The sequence below is a fragment of the Stomoxys calcitrans genome, chromosome 2 (genome assembly GCF_963082655.1).
Source record: "Stomoxys calcitrans chromosome 2, idStoCalc2.1, whole genome shotgun sequence".
NCBI lineage: Eukaryota > Metazoa > Arthropoda > Insecta > Diptera > Muscidae > Stomoxys > Stomoxys calcitrans.
The window spans coordinates 46,658,470-46,677,592 of NC_081553.1; the positions used below are offsets into that span (position 1 = coordinate 46,658,470).

The 19,123-nt window shown below is 40.1% G+C and overlaps 1 protein-coding gene across 2 annotated transcripts; it reads right to left on the reverse strand.

Annotated features, from left to right (window-relative positions):
- Nucleotides 1-379: 379 nt before the first annotated feature.
- On the reverse strand, nucleotides 380-9,249 carry LOC106089270 (ubiquitin-conjugating enzyme E2 J2). Of its 2 annotated transcripts, none has more exons than XM_013255089.2 (4): nucleotides 8,764-9,249; nucleotides 7,706-8,110; nucleotides 3,579-3,649; nucleotides 380-945 (listed from the first exon to the last, which is right to left on the reverse strand). In XM_013255089.2, the coding sequence occupies exons 2-4, from the start codon at nucleotides 8,022-8,024 to the stop codon at nucleotides 487-489; spliced, it is 849 nt and encodes a 282-aa protein (XP_013110543.1). In that variant the 5' UTR covers nucleotides 8,025-8,110; nucleotides 8,764-9,249; the 3' UTR covers nucleotides 380-486. The 2 variants fall into 2 exon arrangements, with proteins under 2 accessions (XP_013110543.1, XP_013110544.1); XM_013255090.2 differs by lacking the exon at nucleotides 8,764-9,249 and adding an exon at nucleotides 8,172-8,272.
- Between the last annotated feature and the right edge of the window lie 9,874 nt (nucleotides 9,250-19,123).

Here is a 19,123-nt window from a genome sequence, read left to right on the forward strand (position 1 = left end):
GTGTATGTGTGTGGGTTAGTTGTTATCGACTACGTTATAGTGTATTTTTCTCCATTGTTATAATTAATACATAAAAACAAATTATTGGCATAATAACTCTTTTCGTTTTTTTGTTTTCTTGTAATTTTGTGATAAATTTATTTATAGTAGGTAGTAGGTAGGTAGTATAATGTTCTTGTATTCATAATTTAATACGCAATTTATATAGTGACTTAAAACAATTCTACATAGAGAATAATAAAATTTTTTATATAAGGGGAAATGTTTTTTCTTTGTATGGGAACAAATCTGAAACTGAGGGAGCGAAAAAGATAAACCAACAAAACATAAGGAAAGTGTAATAAGAATAAAGAAAAAGAGTAAAAGTAAAACAAACAAATTGCTGATTTTAAAATTAAATATATATTAAAGTTCCATATACACAGTTATCGCCTGCATCTCTACCGCACACCACATCCTCCATCCAATGCCAGGCAATCTAAAATTCTATTCTTGATTGATATTTTTTAAAACATAGTTTACAACTAATGCAAATATAGCAAAACATATTAAAATTATAACATTCGATTGCCAATTTAGATAGGAGTTCGATAGGCTCTTTCCCGAATTAGCATCAACCACAGCGGCACCAGCCACCACATCACTGGCATTTATTGCAATGCCATTTGCACCTATGCTACCGTTGGGCAGGTTACCATTTGCCAGCGTCGATTTGCCACTTGCTCCCTGGGTCACACTGCCATTGGCTGCGGCGGAGGCGGCATTTAAAGCTTTCAGTTTTTGTTCCTTCTCACTTTGCAATCGCTTGTTGATCTCCTCACAAATATCGGGGAATAGTTCGACAAAATGTGGATTTTTTAAATTAAATGCAAGCGACTTCTTGGCTAGTTGCTGCTTTTCATATTTTGTTGTTTCTATTGAACCCAGTGTAGCGGTATTTTCCAACTGCGAAGAGATTTGGAACAAAAAAAGGCAAGATTTCAGCATAAGGTAAAACAATTATTTCATAAAATGATACAAAAAATTTTTCGAAATCAATTGAAATTCAACACGGTTTTTGAAAAGATGAATTTTTATACCCACCACCGAAGAATGGGGGTATATTCATTTTGTCATTCCGTTTGCAACACCTCGAAATTTCCATTTCCGACCCTATAAAGTATATATATTCGTGATCGGCGTAAAAATCTAAGACGATCTAGCCATGTCCGCACGTCTGTCTGTTTAAATCACGCTACAGCACTTAAAAGTAAAGATATTGAGCTAAAACTTTGCACAGATTCTTTTCTTGTTCATAGGCAGTTTAAGTTCCAAGATGGGTTATATCGGACTATATCTTGATATAGCCCCCATATGGACCGATTCTCCGATTTAGGGTCCTAGGCCCATAAAAGTCACATTTATTGTCCGATGTTGCCGAAATTTGGGACAGTGAGTTAAGACAGGCCCGTCGACATCTTCCTGCAATATGGAAAAGATCAGTTTAGATTTGAATATAGCTGCCATATAGACCGATCTCTCAATTTAAGGTCTTAGGCCCATAAAAGACGCATTGATTGGCCGACGTCGCCGAAATTTGGGACAATGAGTTGTGTTAGGCCCTTCAATATTCTTCTTCAATTTAGCTCAGATCTGTCCAGCTTTGGATATAGCTGCCGTATAGATCGATCTCCCGATATAAGGTTTTGGGTCCATAAAAGGCGCATTTATTGTCCGATTTCACCGAAATTTGAGACAGTGAGTTGCGTTAGGCACTTCGACAACCCTCCTTAATTTGGCCCGGATTGGTTTAGATTTGGATATAGCTGTCATATAGACCGATCTCTCGATTTAAAGTCTTGGCCCATAAAAGGCACATTTATAATCCGGTTTCGCTGAAATTCGATATAGTGATTATGTTAGGCTTTTTGATATCCGTGTCGTATATGGTTCAGATCGGTCTATATTTGGATATGGCTACCAAAAAGACCAATATTTTGTTCTACAAAATTAAAGAATGACTTGTACTTATTACACCACTCAATATCTGTGTCGAGTTTGGTCCAAATCGGATCATATTTCGATAAAGCTGCTATGGGGGCATAAATTATGCATTTTTCACCGGATTATGACGAAAGGTGGTTTGCATATATACACGAGGTGGTGGGTATCCCAAGTTCGGCTCGGACGAACTTAACACCGTTTTACTTGTTTTTAATGGACAGCAATCGTTACATATTTTTGAGTACATTGGATTATATCTTAATATCTTGAGGCTTGGGAGGAGTAGTCCCTCAAGCGACTTGGCTACTCGTGAGAGTAGAGAGATTGGTCTGTAGGACTCCCCCTTACTGGGATCGTTTTCATGCTTCAGTAGCGGGATCACTTTGCCCATCATCCAGATATCGGGTACTATAAGAGTTCAAAGACAGATTGAGGACAGTCGTAAAGTACTCGACTCCAGGTTGATCCAGATTCTTCAGCATCAGTGTAGAGATTCCGTCGGGGCCCAACACCTTCGACGACTTGGCGCCACGGATGACAATTGTGATGGCTGCTCTTCGGCTCGGAGAACACGGATACAACGAATCACTCTCCTCCTAGCCCTGCCACTCTCGGGATGCACAATAAATTGACGATTGAACAACCTGGCGCACCTCTTCGTATCAGTCACGATGAGATTAGGTTGAAAAGAGGGTGCAGATATTAATCCACCCCATGCCACTAAGGACATACACCTTAGCCTTGCTGTGCGCTCTAAAAACTATAAGGTAACCTCTCTAATAAGAAAATTTTAAGTTAGGAATTCCGTGCTACTTACAAAATCCTTAATTGTTTTCAATACCACTCCCCTAAATTGATTCATGCCAACCTATATGCCGGAAACCCCGGCAATGACAAAGAAAATGCTCCAATGTCTCGTCATCTTCCCCGCATGCCCTACACATGCTCGTAGCTCGTAGTCCTATGTGTCCCATTAAGATACCAATAGCTGTACTGACCTCGTTATTACTTCCTTTCAGTAATAGCCTCGTCTTCTCACGATCTGGATCCCCCCCATAGGATTTTCGCCGTCCTACCGACTGTTTTGCTGTTCCACAATGTTGCATGCGCATTCGTCACCCACTCCCTTAACTCGGACTACGTCACCAGAAAGGCTTCGGGTTAACCAAGTTCATTGGCGGCAATGTATGGTTCGCAATGAAAGCCTGAAGACTGAATAGTGTTCAAAGGCGCCCCGATAGCCGAGTTGGTAGCGTGCTCGGGGGTTGTGGGATTGATTTCCACCATAGGACTTGGTCTGCCGCTACTGTGGTATCGCAATAAACTTAAAATTTTCTAAGTGAGTCTGCAAAGTACTGCCACTCTTACCTAACCTAACCTAAAAGTGGTCAATATCGTTCAACAAAGTGACCACACCGTTTAGCTCACTACACTATTTCTTTCAGTGAAAGAAACAGAAAGGAAACATTCTGGAACGACCAAGATTGCTGACAGGCAGCTAGCTTATCGTGGACATGATGGAATGAATTGGGTACATTTTTCAACACAAACACAAGCTTCTCGATTATGCTGATAATATCGATTGATTTACTTACCATAAAGCTTAATAATCCGGTTAATATTGTGCCAACACACCATGTGGGATTCCATGTGTCTGGATGGAAGTCTAAAACAAAAATAATGTAAGTAGGTAGTATTAGGAAGCTTATAATAAAGTTCTTAAAGAACATCTCATGTTATGATGATTTTTTTATCCATCTCTTGTAAATAGTTTGGTGTAAAATTTCAACATTTCATATTTCATCAGATGGCCTGATGTGCTCCATATAAGTCCATTGCCCTTGGTATGCATCGTTGTCATAACAACCTCAGTTGAGTGCAACCAGGCTCGGAAGGAGTAATGCCTCAAGCGTCTTTGCCACTGGTGAGAGAAGGGAGATCGGTCTGTACGACTCCCCCAAACTCGGGTCTTTTCCAGGCTTCAGTAGTGGGATCACTCTGCCCATTTTCCAGACAACGGGAACTATAAGAGTGTTCAAAGACAGGTTGAGGACAATAGTAAGGTACTTAACTCCAGGTGAATCCAGATTCTTCAACATCAATGTAGAGATTCCGTCGGGGTCCAACGCCTTAGATGATTTGGCGCCACGGATGACTTTCGTAACTTCGCCCACGGTAAATTCGCCACGGTTTATCGGCTCGGAGACCGCGAATACGGCGAATGGCTCTCCTCCTTGCCCTGTCTCTCTCGGGATGCACAATAAATTGACGGTTGAACAACCTGGCGCATCTCTTCGGATCAGTCACAGTTATTTTGCCAAAAGTGACTGAGGTCCTGTCATCCCGTCTACCGGGGTTCGAGAGTGATTTAACAGTAGACCACAGCTTGCCTACACCGGTGCCTAAGTTACGTGGCTCCAAGTATTCCAGGCACAAATTACACTTAAGTTCGTTGACTACCCTGTTTATTTCCAGATTCAGCTCGCTGATTCTGGGGTTACTGGGGTACATACAACGAATCCCTTCACGCTTGTCTGCAAGTACCACTGCATGCGCCGGGAAATTGGGCCGCACTTGGAGTATTCGACCGGCTGGTCTAAAGCGAGCGGCTGCTGCGTTAATGATGTATCGGAATTTCCTCTCGGCCACTAGCACATCCGAGGGGGTGGCAGTTCACTGAAGCGGCGATTGGTTTACACTCTGAAGCCTGCCCAATCGGGCTTCTTCTGATTGATAAACGCTCGGCGCGAAGAGGTTATGAAGTCGGGTGGTCGGTCGATGGTGAGAATTATGGGGAGGTGGTCTAACCCCACAGAGATGACGGCTTGCCAGGATACGTCACTCAGGAGATCGGGGGATGCAATAGAGATGTCTGACGAGTTGCTGCACCTCCTTGTAGTCCTTGTGGGGGCATCCTCATTCGACGTGCAAAACGTGGAGCTATCTATCTGCTCTGCCAAAACTATGCCACGCTGGTCGTTACCTAGGGGAGAATGCCATGAAGTGTGATGCGCATTAAAGTCCCCTAGAACCAGAAGATTATGGCCAGATAGTAACCCACTTATGTCGGGGTTGTAAGCTTGGCCATTAATCGGGATACAGCTACCAACCGGCGGTATGTACACGTTATATTACTCTATCTCGGCAGTACCGGACCTGACTGCTATCCCCATGCATTCCACGTAGGGGTCACTAGCACCAGGGATGGGTCTATATTGCACGGAATTGTGTATCTCGAAGGCCAATCCCCCACCTCCATTCCTTGTGCGATCCTTACGTAGCACATTGTATCCATGACAAATGTGCAAGCTGCAGGTGTTGGTCAGATTTGTCTCCTGGATCGCTGGGACCAATACATCTTTCCGACTCATGAAATCCATAATCTCATCGATCTTGCCACTTAGACCGTTGCAGTTTAGTTGCAAAAATTATACATTTCCTGGCACTAGCCTGACAACATTTGGGGTGGTATGCAGCTGTTGCGTATATTACCGTACAGAAGAAGTCGGGTGGTCACATGTTGTTGTTGTTGTGGTTGTTGTTGTTGTAGCAGTTTATTGTGTTTTATCTTTCGTCTGCTTGATTCTGTTGATTGTCAAGGCCCAGGAACTCTGCGACTAAGATGGGGTGCGTCCACAGGGTCGAGTCGAGTGGGTCTGGCCGGGCAGTTAAACAGGTGACGTGTATTGTGCGGTCCCTGGTTACAATCGAGACATACATCTTGCACGTCGGCATCAATCCTAGCTCTGTGGGAATTGAGACGGCTGCATCTGCCGGAGCGTAATTGAGCCAGAACCACTCTGGTTTGCCGGGGGAGGTCGATTTCTTCGGGTGCAATGGGTGGCGGTCGTTCTCCAAGGACTACATTCACCCTTGTCCTAGTCCTTGTAGTTGTGGTAGCAGTGTGTTGTACACTGAGACGGCAGCCCTTGACGATGAATGATTCCATCGGGTCAATCTGACTATGTTCGCACAGCACCTTGCGACATAACCAGTATGTCTATACTCCCGTAGTGAAGTGAGGCCAGAGTAAGATACGCACTCCATGCACCGGTTACACCTCACCGACCGATGATGGAGGCGGTTCTGGCAAACCGAACAGAACCAGGATCCGGGGTTCTTTTCATTCCTGACACGGACCAGAAGCGTACGGAGAAGGCACTCCGGGATGTGCCCTCCCATGACGAAAAAAGACAAACACATACACTGAGGCAGCAGCCCTTGCCAATGAGGGTTTCATCGGGTCAATCCGGTGCGTACAACCGGCTGCCATGGGATTTCAGCAGTGTGTTGTACAGTGAGGCGGCTATCCTTGCCGATTAGACTTCCATCGGGTCAATCCCGTGCGTACAACCATCTGCCATTGGGATTGAGCACCGAGTTTTGTTTAAATACTGAGTGCCTAAGATGCTCGATATGACATGGCACCTTTAAATAACCAATGGCCATCAGGTTCCCGCAGCGATCGTTCCGATAGATCAGAACGAGCTTGGAAGCTTGGCGAGAGTAGTGATTACAACTCTTAACTTTATTTTTTTGATACCATGTTGCCATGATCGTGATTCGTGTCAATTGGAGGTTTTTACTGCTCTGGGGTGTTGCGCTAGGCTATTTGACACCAAAGATGTATACCGATTTTGTGTTTTTAATTTACCATTAAGCTTCGCAGGCCACCGTGGCGCAGAGATTGGCATGCCCCCTAGGACACCAAACGCCTGGGCTCAAATTCTTGCATGGACATCAGAAATTTTTTCAGCGGTGATTACCCCTTTACTAATGCTGACTACATCTGTGAGGTATTCTGCCATGTTTAAACTTCTCAGTGATGTCGCTATGCGGCACGCCTTTTGGACTCGGCATAAACAAGGAGAGCCCTTATCATTGAGCCCTAACATTAATCAGACTACACTCATTGATATGAGAGAAGTATCCCCGGTTCCTTAAAGGAATATTCATGAGAAAATTAAAAGTATAGGCCTTAATCGGTGTAGCCCCGGTAGCCGAGTTGGTAACGTGCTTGGATTACCAGTATCACAATGGAATTCAAATTGTCTAAGTGAGTCTGTAAAGACTCTGGCATGGACATTAGAAATTTTTTCAGCGGTGATTACCCCTTTACTAATGCTGACTACATCTGTGAGGTATTCTGCCATGTTTAAACTTCTCAGTGGTGTCGCTTTGCGGCACGCCTTTTGGACTCGGCATAAAAAAGGAGAGCCCTTATCATTGAACCTTAACATTAATCAGACTGCATTCATTGATATAAGAGAAGTATCCCCGGTTCCTTAAAGGAATGTTCATGGGAAAATTAAAAGTATAGGCCTTAATCGGTGTAGCCCCGGTAGCCGAGTTGGTAGCGTGCTTGGATTACCAGTGCAGGGGTCGAGGGTTCGATTCCCACCAGAAGCCTTGGCCTGTCGTTACTGTGGTATCATAATGGACTTAAAATTGTCTAAGTGAGTCTGTAAAGGACTGCCACTCTTACCTAGCTAAACCTAATCGGTGTAATCATTTGAGAGATACATATAACGTTTTTGAAAGACCCCACTCTAGTGCCAACTGGCTATTGTTATTTGCATTATTTTTAACCAAATCAATGTAAAGATACTCCTATCGAGAACTTATTTCTACGATGTCAAGCACATTTTGATAACAAAAATACTCTTGAAAAATTTTTTATAAACAAAGTTTTTTTGTGGTGGGGCGTACTAAAATTTCTTACCTGATATACTTAAACATAATCGTGAGTTTGTTTTGAAACGACCATTTGGTGTTAGCATATAAATTGAAGGCGGTTTAAAGGGAAATTCGCGAGGAAACAACAATGTGCCATGGTAATAACCACCATAGTAAGGCGAATCTTCGGGTCCCTTAACAACATAATGCCATTCCAAGATATTGTTGGGCAGAGGTTCGGCCGTAATATAAGGCAAAGGATCACGTTTCAAACGCATATAATCCTGTTTCATGCGCGACACTGCTGTTGGTTGTTTCCGCCCCGACGATGAAGACGATGAACTGGACATTTTCTTAACTTCCATAACCAGGGGGAAGTGAAATCAGCAGCGGCAACAGCGAGAGCAGCAGCTAACACAAACAGACCGGTCCAGGAATGTTGGTGAAAAATCTGAAAAATAAAGAAAAACAATTAGTAAACAACATTTGATAACTCAACTCCGAGTATACACCTTGAAAAGACCCCTTAAACAAGAGGAGATATAAGGTCAGCTAGAGTACACGTGTCTATACAATAGAACGACGAGCAAACAGAAAGAGCAAAAATAAGTGCAGGTAATTGCAAAGCAAAAAACGATACACAACATTATGAGCGAAAGTGTAAACAAAAAAAAAAAAATGATGATATAAACAAAATATTTTTGTATGCTAAACGAATTTGTTGCAAACGATAGCAACAAACAAAGGCAAACAAATGTAATGTAATCAAGAGGAACAGAGAAAAATCAGTTGGAACATACAACAACAACACTTTATTCGCAGAGAGCCCTGACCTTCGCTCCATATTATTTCTTTATAATAATAAATGTTTTTAGTATTCTTCTCTCACATGGGCTAAAGCTTTGTTTTTTAGACGCTGGGGAGGGAGGGAGGGTGGTGGTAGCTCGTATAGACAGTAGGCCTCAAAAGAGAGATGCATAAGCAAAACAAACCAAGAAGTGTTTCTGGTCATTTATCCCCTCCTTTCAAATACGTTTCCGTTTTCTTGTCTTTCCCCAAAACACCTACTTTGTTTTGACATTTACTGTATAGCTGTGCACTTACCTATTTGCTTTCACGACGACGACGTTGTTTTTTTTTTTTGTAATTATTTTATTTTGATTGGCCAACTGCAAATGTTCAATTTCTATAACATTTCATCCAGCCAACAAAAAGATAAACACAAGCCCACTCTCATTCACTTCCTTGTTATCATCTGTCGTCGCCTTCGTTTTTAGTTTGTCCAGAATAGTAAATGTAGTGGTAGTGTGGAAGTAGTCTTCACAGAAATTAATTGCTGAGAGCCGTGAAGTGGAGAGGGGTCAGCAGCAGTAGCAAATCAACTGAGTTTATACGTTGCTGCTGCTGCAGAACAATAATACGAAAATTTGTTTTTTATTTTACAAATTTTCTTTGGTATTTACGCGTTCTTTTGTACAAATTTCAAAAATCAAACATTTGTTTTTTGGTATTTCTATTCAGTATTTTTTTAATTTTTCCACGAATCTGACGAATTTCTCTTCAATTTCCCAATTTCTAATGTTAGTGATGTCACGAACTTTCGATATTCGTATTTAAAAATCGATTTTTTTGTTATCGATTAAACAACATGTGATGCTATTGTGTGAGCTGAAAGTTCTCATCTCCATTGCGTGCAATCATTTGCTGTTTTTTTTTTAGTACTAACCATAACATAATTACCAGGTAATGTACCGTAAACAGCTGAGTACAATTTTTTCTCGCGGAGTGCACTATCTGTCAACGAGTTTTGTGTGTTATGTGTGTATTATAGTAAAGAACTATAACACACTCAAACAACGAAAATGGCCCGAACTAGTTACATATACAAAATCATAGTTGCACTAATTACAGATTTTGACAGATAGTGCACCAAATATGTTGTTGTTGGGCAACTGCCACTACCTGTAAATGAATATAGCTTGGTACTGACCATTGCCAGGTAGCGTACAGTAAACAGCTGAGTAAATTTTTTTTCTCGCGAAGTACACTATCTTTCAACGAGTATTGGATGTGTGTGTGTGTGCGAAAAATGCCGCGAACTAGTTACATACACAAAATTAGAGTTGCACTAATCATTGATTTTGACAGATAGCGCACTCTATATTTTGTTGTTGAGCAACTGCCACTACCTATAAATGAATATATCTTGCTAGCTATATAGTCACACAATAGATTCTAATAGATTAATTTTCCCTCTCCCTTTTGTTTCATTCTTAAGAGTCTGGTACTGGTACTATGTTCTTTTTTCGCCTTTTTGCAACACTTCACAAATAACAATGATAAAATTACAATTTTATTAAAGTTATATCTCAAGTAATGAGGAAATGTCCTACCGAATGAAATCAGCAAGTTGTTTTGCTCTAAAATCTATTATCAAAAAAGAGTAATCGGCAAAAATATCGCAAAAAGCGAATATAGTACCAAGGCGGATTTAAAAGGTGGTCCCACACAAACAACTGCTAACAGCCGGCCAAGTTTGACGGTATTAAGATGGCAGATTTTTATTTGCATTTGTTGTTATTCTCTGCTCATGCACGAACACGTATAAACACACGCACACAAAAATCTTTGCGTGTGTTGGGAAAACGTCGATCAGCATGATGGCAAGATGGCGGATTCCACCATATAATTTGTGGTTGTTGTACAAATGATATCACCTTTTATTGTTTCGCCACCAGTACCAGCCTTAAGACAGGAGAAAATGAAATTGTGGGAACATAAAAACGGAAAAAACACAAGTTATGACTAGTACTGTGTTCGATTTTCACCGTTGAGAACTCGTTTTATCACGATTACTTTTTTTAAGCATAACGAAAATAGAAATGATAAAATAATAATTTTATTAACATTTTATCATAAGTATTGAGGGAATGTCCTATAGAATGAAATCAGCATGTTTTCTTGCTATAAAATCTATTATCTAAAAAAAGTAATCGGCGAAAAAAGCGAATAATTAAAAAAAAATGTTAACAGAAAGTTAAACGTTTTTTTTAAAAATAACTTAAAGTTTAAAAGCAAAAAATTCCTCCAAGGCGGATTTAAAAATGTGGTCTCACGCAAACAGCTGTTAACCGCCGGCCAGGTTTGACCGTATTAAGATGTCAGATTTTTGTTTTTCATTCTCTTTATTGTCATCTTCTTTCTCGCATATTCACACGTATACACACACGCACACAAATTTCACTTGTGTTGGCAAAACGTCGATCAGCTTGATGGCAAGATGGCGGATTCGGCATGGATCAATCGTTTATTTTTATGTTATTTCATGTTATCGATAACTTACAAATATAACTTTGCACTAGAGCTGGCCAAATATCGATGGCACTATCGATATTTTAATTTTTGACTGAAAAGTGATTGATATTTTTCCGATGAATTCTATCGGAAAAGTTTATTTTTTTTTGCAAAATTAAACAAATATAAGCGATACGACACTAAATGCGTCTATAGAGGACGCAATTTTCATCCGATTAAGCTAACATTTTCTACGATGATTTCTCTCATAACTTCCAACTGACTTTATATATCTTGGTTTTATTTGATCTGTGCATTGATATTGCTTCTATATAAATCAATCTCCTGATTTTTAGTTCTCATTTTCATTTGAAATATAGGAAATGGAAACAATAGTATCGATACTATCGATAATTATTAACAAAACAATAGAATATATCGAATGTTTCGATTATCGATAACTTACCAGTACAACTGTGAACAGATATTTTGGCAGTGTGCCGATTGATAACAAAGTTGTAGGGTTTGCAAAAATATGACGTTTAGTGTGGTGAATGATTTTTTAGTAGCCTAGGGGCATTTTGACGTTTATAAAGGAGAATTCAATTTCAGCGAAATCGGGTAATAAAGAAAGCTGTTATGGTCTTTAGACCCTTTATCAAGAGATCGGTCTATATGGTAGCTATATCTAAATAAAGTCCGATCCGAACCATATTTAGGTCAGTTGTCGGGAGGCCTAAAACTACTCACTGTTTAAAATGTCAGCAAAATCGAATGAAAGTTAAAGCATTTATGGGCATTACACCCTTTATCGGAAAACCGGTCTATATAGCAGCTATACCCAAATATGGTTCGATTTGGCCTGTTCAAGAACTTAACCAGCGTGCATCAAAACGACGTATCTGCGCAAAATTTCAGCTCAACATTTCATTTTTTGTGGGCTCTAAAGTGATTACAACAGACGGACGGACGGACAGACACACGGACATCGTTAAATCGCCTTAGAATTTTACGACGAAATATATATACTTTGTAGGGTCGGAAATTGATATTTCGATGTGTTGCAAACGGAATGACTATACCCCCTATCCTACGGTGATGGGTATAAAAAAAGCAAATAAAAGCGTGCTAAGTTCGGCCGGGTCGAATATTATACAGGGTGGCTGATGAATATTGCTACAATGATGAATATTGCTACATTTTTTTTTCGGTGTATGGAATACATTTTTCTTTTATTCATGTTAAATTAAATTATTAAATTAATTATTAAATTATTATTAATTAAATTAATTAATTAATTAATTAAATTAATTATTAAATTATTATTATTAAATAGAAAAAAAGTTATTACATTTTTTTTTGGTAGCGGCTTTCATCAGCCACCCTGTATATCATGCAAAAAAACAGGACCATACTTAGTTTGATTTTCAAAAATCAGTTTACATTTTTATACCCTACACCAAATACAGGTTATTATAACTTAGTGCATTTGTTTGTTACACCCAGAAGGAAGAGAGATAGACCCATTGATAAGTATACCGATCGACTCAGAATCACTTTCTGATTTGATTTAGCTATGTCCGTCTGTCCATGTTAATTTGTGTACAAACTACGGGTCGCAGTTTTCATCCGATCTTCTTCAAATTTGGTATAGCCACGTTCTTCGCCCTAGAGAAATTGGAACAAATCGGATCAAATTTTGATATAGTTCCCATATATATGTTTGTCCGATTTGCAGTAATAATGCAATAAAATGGTAATTTGTTAACCGATTCTCTCGAATTTTGGCAGAAAGGATTTTCTAATGATTCTCGACATTACTGGTGAATTTCAAGGAAATCGGTTCAGATTTAGATATAGCTCTCATATATATGTATTGGCTTGCCCGAAAAGTAATTGTCGGTAATATAGTAGTAATATAGTCGGCGTTGACAAATTTTTGCAACGGCTTGTGACTCTGTAATTGCATTCTTTCTTCTGCCAGTTATCAGCTGTTACTTTTAGCTTGCTTTAGAAAAAAAGTGCGCGAAATTTTGTTTACATTTGTTTGTTTCGCGTCAATTTTAAAATGGGTACCACATGTATTGAAAGAAATTCATTTAACAAACCGAATCAACGCTTGTGATATGCACCTTAAACGCAATGAATTCGATCCGTTTTTAAAACGAATCATAACTGGAGATGAAAAATGGATTGTTTACAACAACGTTAGTCGAAAACGATCATGGTCCAATCATGGTGAACCAGCTCAAACCACTTCAAAGGCTGATATCCACCAAAAGAAGGTTATGCTGTCTGTTTGGTGGGATTGGAATGGTGTGGTATATTTTGAGCTGCTTCCAAGGAACCAAACGATTAATTCAGATGTTTACTGTCAACAATTGGACAAATTGAATACAGCCATCAAGGAGAAGCGACCAGAATTGGTCAATCGTAAAGGTGTCATATTCCACCAGGACAACGCTAGACCGCACACATCTTTGGTCACTCGCCAAAAACTGAGTGAGCTTGGCTGGGAACTTTTGATGCATCCACCATATAGCCCTGACCTTGCACCATCAGACTACCATTTATTTCGATCTTTGCATGATGAGACTATAAAATCGCACTTGGCTCAGTTTTTGCAGATAAAGGCCAGAAGTTCTATGAGCGTGGAATACTAAATTTGCCGGGAAGATGGCAAAAGGTTATCGAACAAAATGGCAATTATATATTTGATTAAAGTTCATTCTAAGTTTTATTAAAAATGCATTTACTTTCTTTTAAAAAATCCGCAATTACTTTTTTGGGCAACCCAATATATGTTCGTCCGATTTTGGGAAATATTGCAAAAAAGTTTCCATTTTTTTGACCGATTCTTTTTGGATTTTCTTATGACTACTGACATTACCGGTGAATTTCATAGAATCCTGCCTAGAATAAAATATAGCTGTCATATACATATGTATATCGCCCGATTTTCACTTCTATTAATCCTCGGTACCTACCACATTATCTAAGAAGTTTGTTCGAAATCGGTTCAGAATACGATATAGCTCCCACATAGGATAGGTGTAGGGTATTATAGAGGAGGCACCGCCCGACTTTTGCCCTTCCTTACTGATTTAAAGGTAGGTTCTCGACTTACAAACTTTTGCTACAGCAGCAGAATACTAGGTTTTATTTGATAAGAAAAATCAGCAGATGTTCTTTGCTCCTTGCAATAACGTTTTCGTCTGAACAAGTCAAAGTTCAATTACAAAATTGCGGGTGAAACGGATTTAGCAAGCCAATACGATTAGGAATAAAAATACTTTTTAGGCAAACGTAGCGATGAGATTTGTACACTCCCATCCTTCAACTTTAACTTAACATCAAAGGTGTTAGTATTTCAAATTGCAAACAATGTTCACATTAGGTACTATTACCTAAGAACTATTGGTCTAAACAAACCATGGGACGTTCAAGTTAAGACTACGATTAATTTCTTAAAGCTAATATACGCATTTCGCGCCTAAAAATCGAAAACAAACAAAATATTTTAATTATCAGTCACTCAAAAATGCTAAATTACTACGCAGAAATGTCTTATCAGAGAATATTGGGGTTATTCAAGCGTAAGCGTGTCCAACAATGCTTACACTTGAACACCCCCCAAACGAAGTTGTTTGACATTATAGCCTATATTTGTCTAACGGCTTATTTAGCATTGTTTTGAATTAAAATTGATTTGAACCCTCCTCGATTACATAGTCGTTTACTAGTCAAATAATACAAAAGCTCACCAAGAAAACCTTAGAATGAGCAAGTGGATTTCTGAAGCCAATTTGAAAAAAATGCACTAAGATTTTACTTTACAACAATCAGTTTCTTAAAAGAAAACAAACAAAAATAATTTTTGTTTTATAACATCAATTGTAACCGATAAGGCAAAAGTACATAATGTACTCGATTAAGTTAGAGATAGCAGTGTAATCTACAGTGAGTTACAAAAGAATGTCACATGAAGTCTGCAACTTTTTGCAACCATCGAAGTTAAGACCAAGATAAATGTGACATGTAAAAGCAGTTGCCCAACAACAAAAAGTGAGTGTACTGTCTGTCTATAATAAATAAATGCAACGTCAAACTGTCATGTAGGATGGCCGTGAATATATTGTACTCAAATGAAAGGACGTGTCAGAGGGCAATCCCCTCCCCTTATCCTACCCAAAAAAAGGAATTAAGAAGAATGAAAGGAAGTTTTAGAGGGCATTCCCCCTCCTCCCAAAAAAAGGAATTAAGAATAATATGAAATAATATATGAAGACCGATCAGGATAGAATAGGAAAGAAATAAAAGGTCTTTGGTTGTAGAGTACGCTTTTTACCCTTAGATTGGGATGAAGACAGGAGGACCTGCGGATCTTTAATAATGCAGTATCCCAAGTGGTCGCTTTGAAGTATGAATGTAGATAACCAATACAAAAAAATAATTAGTGTGAATCTGAACGAGACCCCCTAGCTCTGAATATCTTGATAACCTCCTTCAAAATGCTTGGCATTATGGTAGAGCACGATGCTAATATTACTTGAGAGTCCGCCTCTAATCTCCCTTCAAACCGGTCATGATTACCTACTATGGCAATAAATAATAGATATTTGATAGTAGAAAACGATTTTTGTATCCAAGTTTGAGGCCAAATGTTTGGGGGTTGTGCCAACCCATAAACTCCCCCTAAACCAATTGGGGCTCAAATGAAAGTGATTTGAGAGTAGAGGTCCATGCTGATATTTTTTGAGGGCTAAGTACGGGCTTATGCTGGCAAAATTTGTGAGATAATATGCCATGAAAAACTTCTCTCCAAAGAGGTTCGGACTCGACCTTAAGCTTTAAGGATTGAGCTTAAAACTTGAATCCGACTCCACCCATTGATTTGTGAGAATTTTGCCCCTTTTCAATTGTGGAATGGTCATAGGCAAAATTTGTTGTTTGTTAGTAAGTACGTGGGTGGCCGCCCCACCATACATACCCCTCAAACTGGACATATTTGTGGATTATGGCAAAAAGGGGCTCAAATCTGTATACGTTTCGTGGCCAAGTGTTTCGACTACAGCCATATGTAGGTCCAATGTGATTTTCGAGAGTGGATTATGAATCTGATATCCACTTTTGGGGCAAAGAGTTTGACTACTCCAATCCACCACCAAATCCAAGAGAATGAAGTAGATCTAACATCCAAACTTTAATGGGCGGACCCTCCCCTTACCCAATTTCCAAAAACGCCAGATCTCGGAGATGGGTGGGATATCTAGGGGGCCGCCCCACCTCCAAAGCCATCAGGCAAATGGAATATAAACCAATAATGAAAATATGGGACTCAAGTGAAAGGTATTTGAGACCAGAGCACGAATCTGATACATGGGGATCCGCCTCACTCTCAAAAACACCCCCATACCGCACATATTTACCGACCATAGCAAAATACGGCTCCAATGAGAGGTATTTGGGAGAAGAGCACCAATATAATATCCACATTGGCGCGAAATATCTGAAAAGCCGTACGTACCAGCACCCCCAAATAGGACTTATTTCCTGACGTGACCGTATAGGACTTCTTTCCTGACGTGACCGTATAGGCCTCAGATAATATAAGAGAGTGAAAGAAGGAGCAGCGGAGCGGGCCCTGCCCAGCTAGTCTTATAAAAATCAATTTGAGTTTGTTTGTCGGTTTGTTTGTTTGTGTGTTCCTTATAGACTCAAAAACGGCTGAACCGATTTTCATGAAATGGTGATGGTGCATAATGATCCCGTGGTGAAAATAGGGTACCACGTTTTTTGATATCTGAAGGGGGAGCGGACCCTCCCCCCTACCCTCATTTTCAGAAACGCCAGATCTCAGTGATGGGTGGTGAGATTTATATATTTACACCAATCATGATAATATGGGGCTCAAATGAAAGGTATTGAGTATAAGAACACGTATCTGATATCCAATTGTCAGGCCAAGTATTTTGGGGACTACCCTAACCCCCAAAACACCCCAAAATTGGACATAATTACCAACCATGGCAATATGGGACTCAAATGAAAGGTATCTGCGAGTCAAGTACGAATCTGTTATCCAAATGTGGGATAAAGTTTCTGGGGGTCCACCCCTAGCCCAAAACACCCCCTAAACAGGACTTATTTACTGACCATGGCAATATGGGGCTTAAATAAAAGGTATTTTGGTGCAGAATACGAATCTGATATCCAACTGTGTGGCCAAGTGTTTGGAGGGCCGCCCCTCCCAAAAACACCCCCAAACAGGACAAATTTACGACCATAGCAATATGGCACAGAAAGTCGGTCCCATTATGAAATCCTGCGACGCAATTGATGTGACCTCATTATAAATCAGTGTCAGATACTCTTGTACAGTAATATCTCCTCTGTATGCCTGAAGCAAATTAGATCATTTGAAGCTAATGAAACGTTATTTGCATACCGTGTAGTCAAGGACAATAGTCCTGGTTTCTTCACCTTTATCACATTCCTAATGACATCGAATGAGTGCTTTCCTTGGCTTAAGCGTCGTGGAGCTGCGGCTCTACCAATCTCTCTAATCGCTTGCCGGCCATGTCCAGCATATAAGTGGACTTTAACATCCCTTTTCCACCTTCCAGTAGGCACGTATTGAACAGAAGGAACTCCATTAGGTTCTCAGCTTTATTCCTGACAACCCCAGGGTTTGGAGGCCACCGCGTTGAAGAGGTAAGCCAATGACGCCGAACGCCTGGGTTCAAATCCCGGCGTGAACACTAGAAAATATTTCAGCGGTGTTTATGGCAACATTACTAGTTCTGGCAACATTTGTGAGGTATCCTGCCATGTTAAAACTTTTCTATGAAGTGGACTTGCTATGCGGTACGCGGTTCAGACTCGGCGTGAGCACCAAATTCGACACGGACATTAATTGGTCTAATAAGTACCATAATAATAAGTCATTGGTCAATTTTGTAGCTATATCCAAATATAGACCGATCTGAACCACATAGGACACGGATATCGAAAAGCCCAACATATGTCACTGTGTCAAATTTCAGCGCAATCGGATTGTAAATGTGCCTTTTATGGGGCAAAGACTTTAAATCGAGAGATCAGTCTATATGGCAGCTATATCCAAATCTTAACCTATCCGGGCCAAATTGCAGAAAGTTGCCGAAGAGTCTAAGGCAACTTACTGTCTCAAATTTCGGTGAAATCGGACAGTAAATGGCCCTTTTTGGGCCCACAATCCTATATAGGGAGATCGGCCTATATGGCAGCTATATCCAAATCTGAACCGATCTGAGCCATATTGAAGGGCCTAACACAACTCGCTGTCCCAAATTTCGGCGACATCGGACAATCAATGCCCCTTTTATGGGTTCAAAACATGTAATCGAGAGATTGGTCTATATGGGTGCTAAATCCAAATCTGGACCGATCTGGGCCAACTCGAAGGGCCTAACACAACTCACTGTCCCAAATTTCTGGGAAATCGAACAATAAATGTGCCTTTTATGGGCCCAAGACATTAAATCGAGAGATCGGTCTGTATGGCAGCTATATCCAAACCTGGGCCGATCTGGGTCAAATTGAAAGAGGATGTTGGAGGGCCTAACACAACTCACTGTCCCAAATTTCAACGACATCGGATAATAAATGCGCCTTTTATGGGTCCAAAACCTTAAATCGAGAGATCGGTCTATATGGGAACTATATCCAAATCTTGACCGATCTGGGCCAAATTGCAGAAAAATGTCGGAGAGCCTAACACAACTCACTGTCCCAAATTTCGGCGACAACGAACAATAAATGCGCATTTTATGGGCCCAAGACTTTAAATCGGGAGAACGGTCTATATGTCAGCTATATCCAAACCTGGGCCGATCTGGGTCAAATTGAAAAAGGATGTTCGAGGGCCTAACACAACTCACTGTCCTAAATTTCGGCGACATCGAACAATAAATGCGTATTTTATGCGCCCAATACTTTAAATCGAGAGATTGGTCTATATGGGTCAATTTGAAGAATGATGTTGAAGGGCCTAATACAACTCACTGTCCCAAATTAAGGCAAAATCGGACAATAAATGCGCCTTTTAAGGACCCAAGACTTTAAATCGAGAGATTTGTCTATATGTCAGCTATATCCAAATCTGAACCGATCGGGGACAAATGAAAGA

Bases quoted from the DNA above. Each gene is read 5' to 3' on its own strand.
- LOC106089270 (XM_013255089.2), bottom strand. From the start codon at position 8,024: ATGGAAGTTAAGAAAATGTCCAGTTCATCGTCTTCATCGTCGGGGCGG. The intron at 3,650-7,705 runs GTAAGAAATTTT...TTTTTGTTTTAG, and splicing joins ATTATGTTTAAGTATATCAG to ACTTCCATCCAGACACATGG. The intron at 946-3,578 runs GTAAGTAAATCA...ATCTCTTCGCAG, and splicing joins CCGGATTATTAAGCTTTATG to TTGGAAAATACCGCTACACT.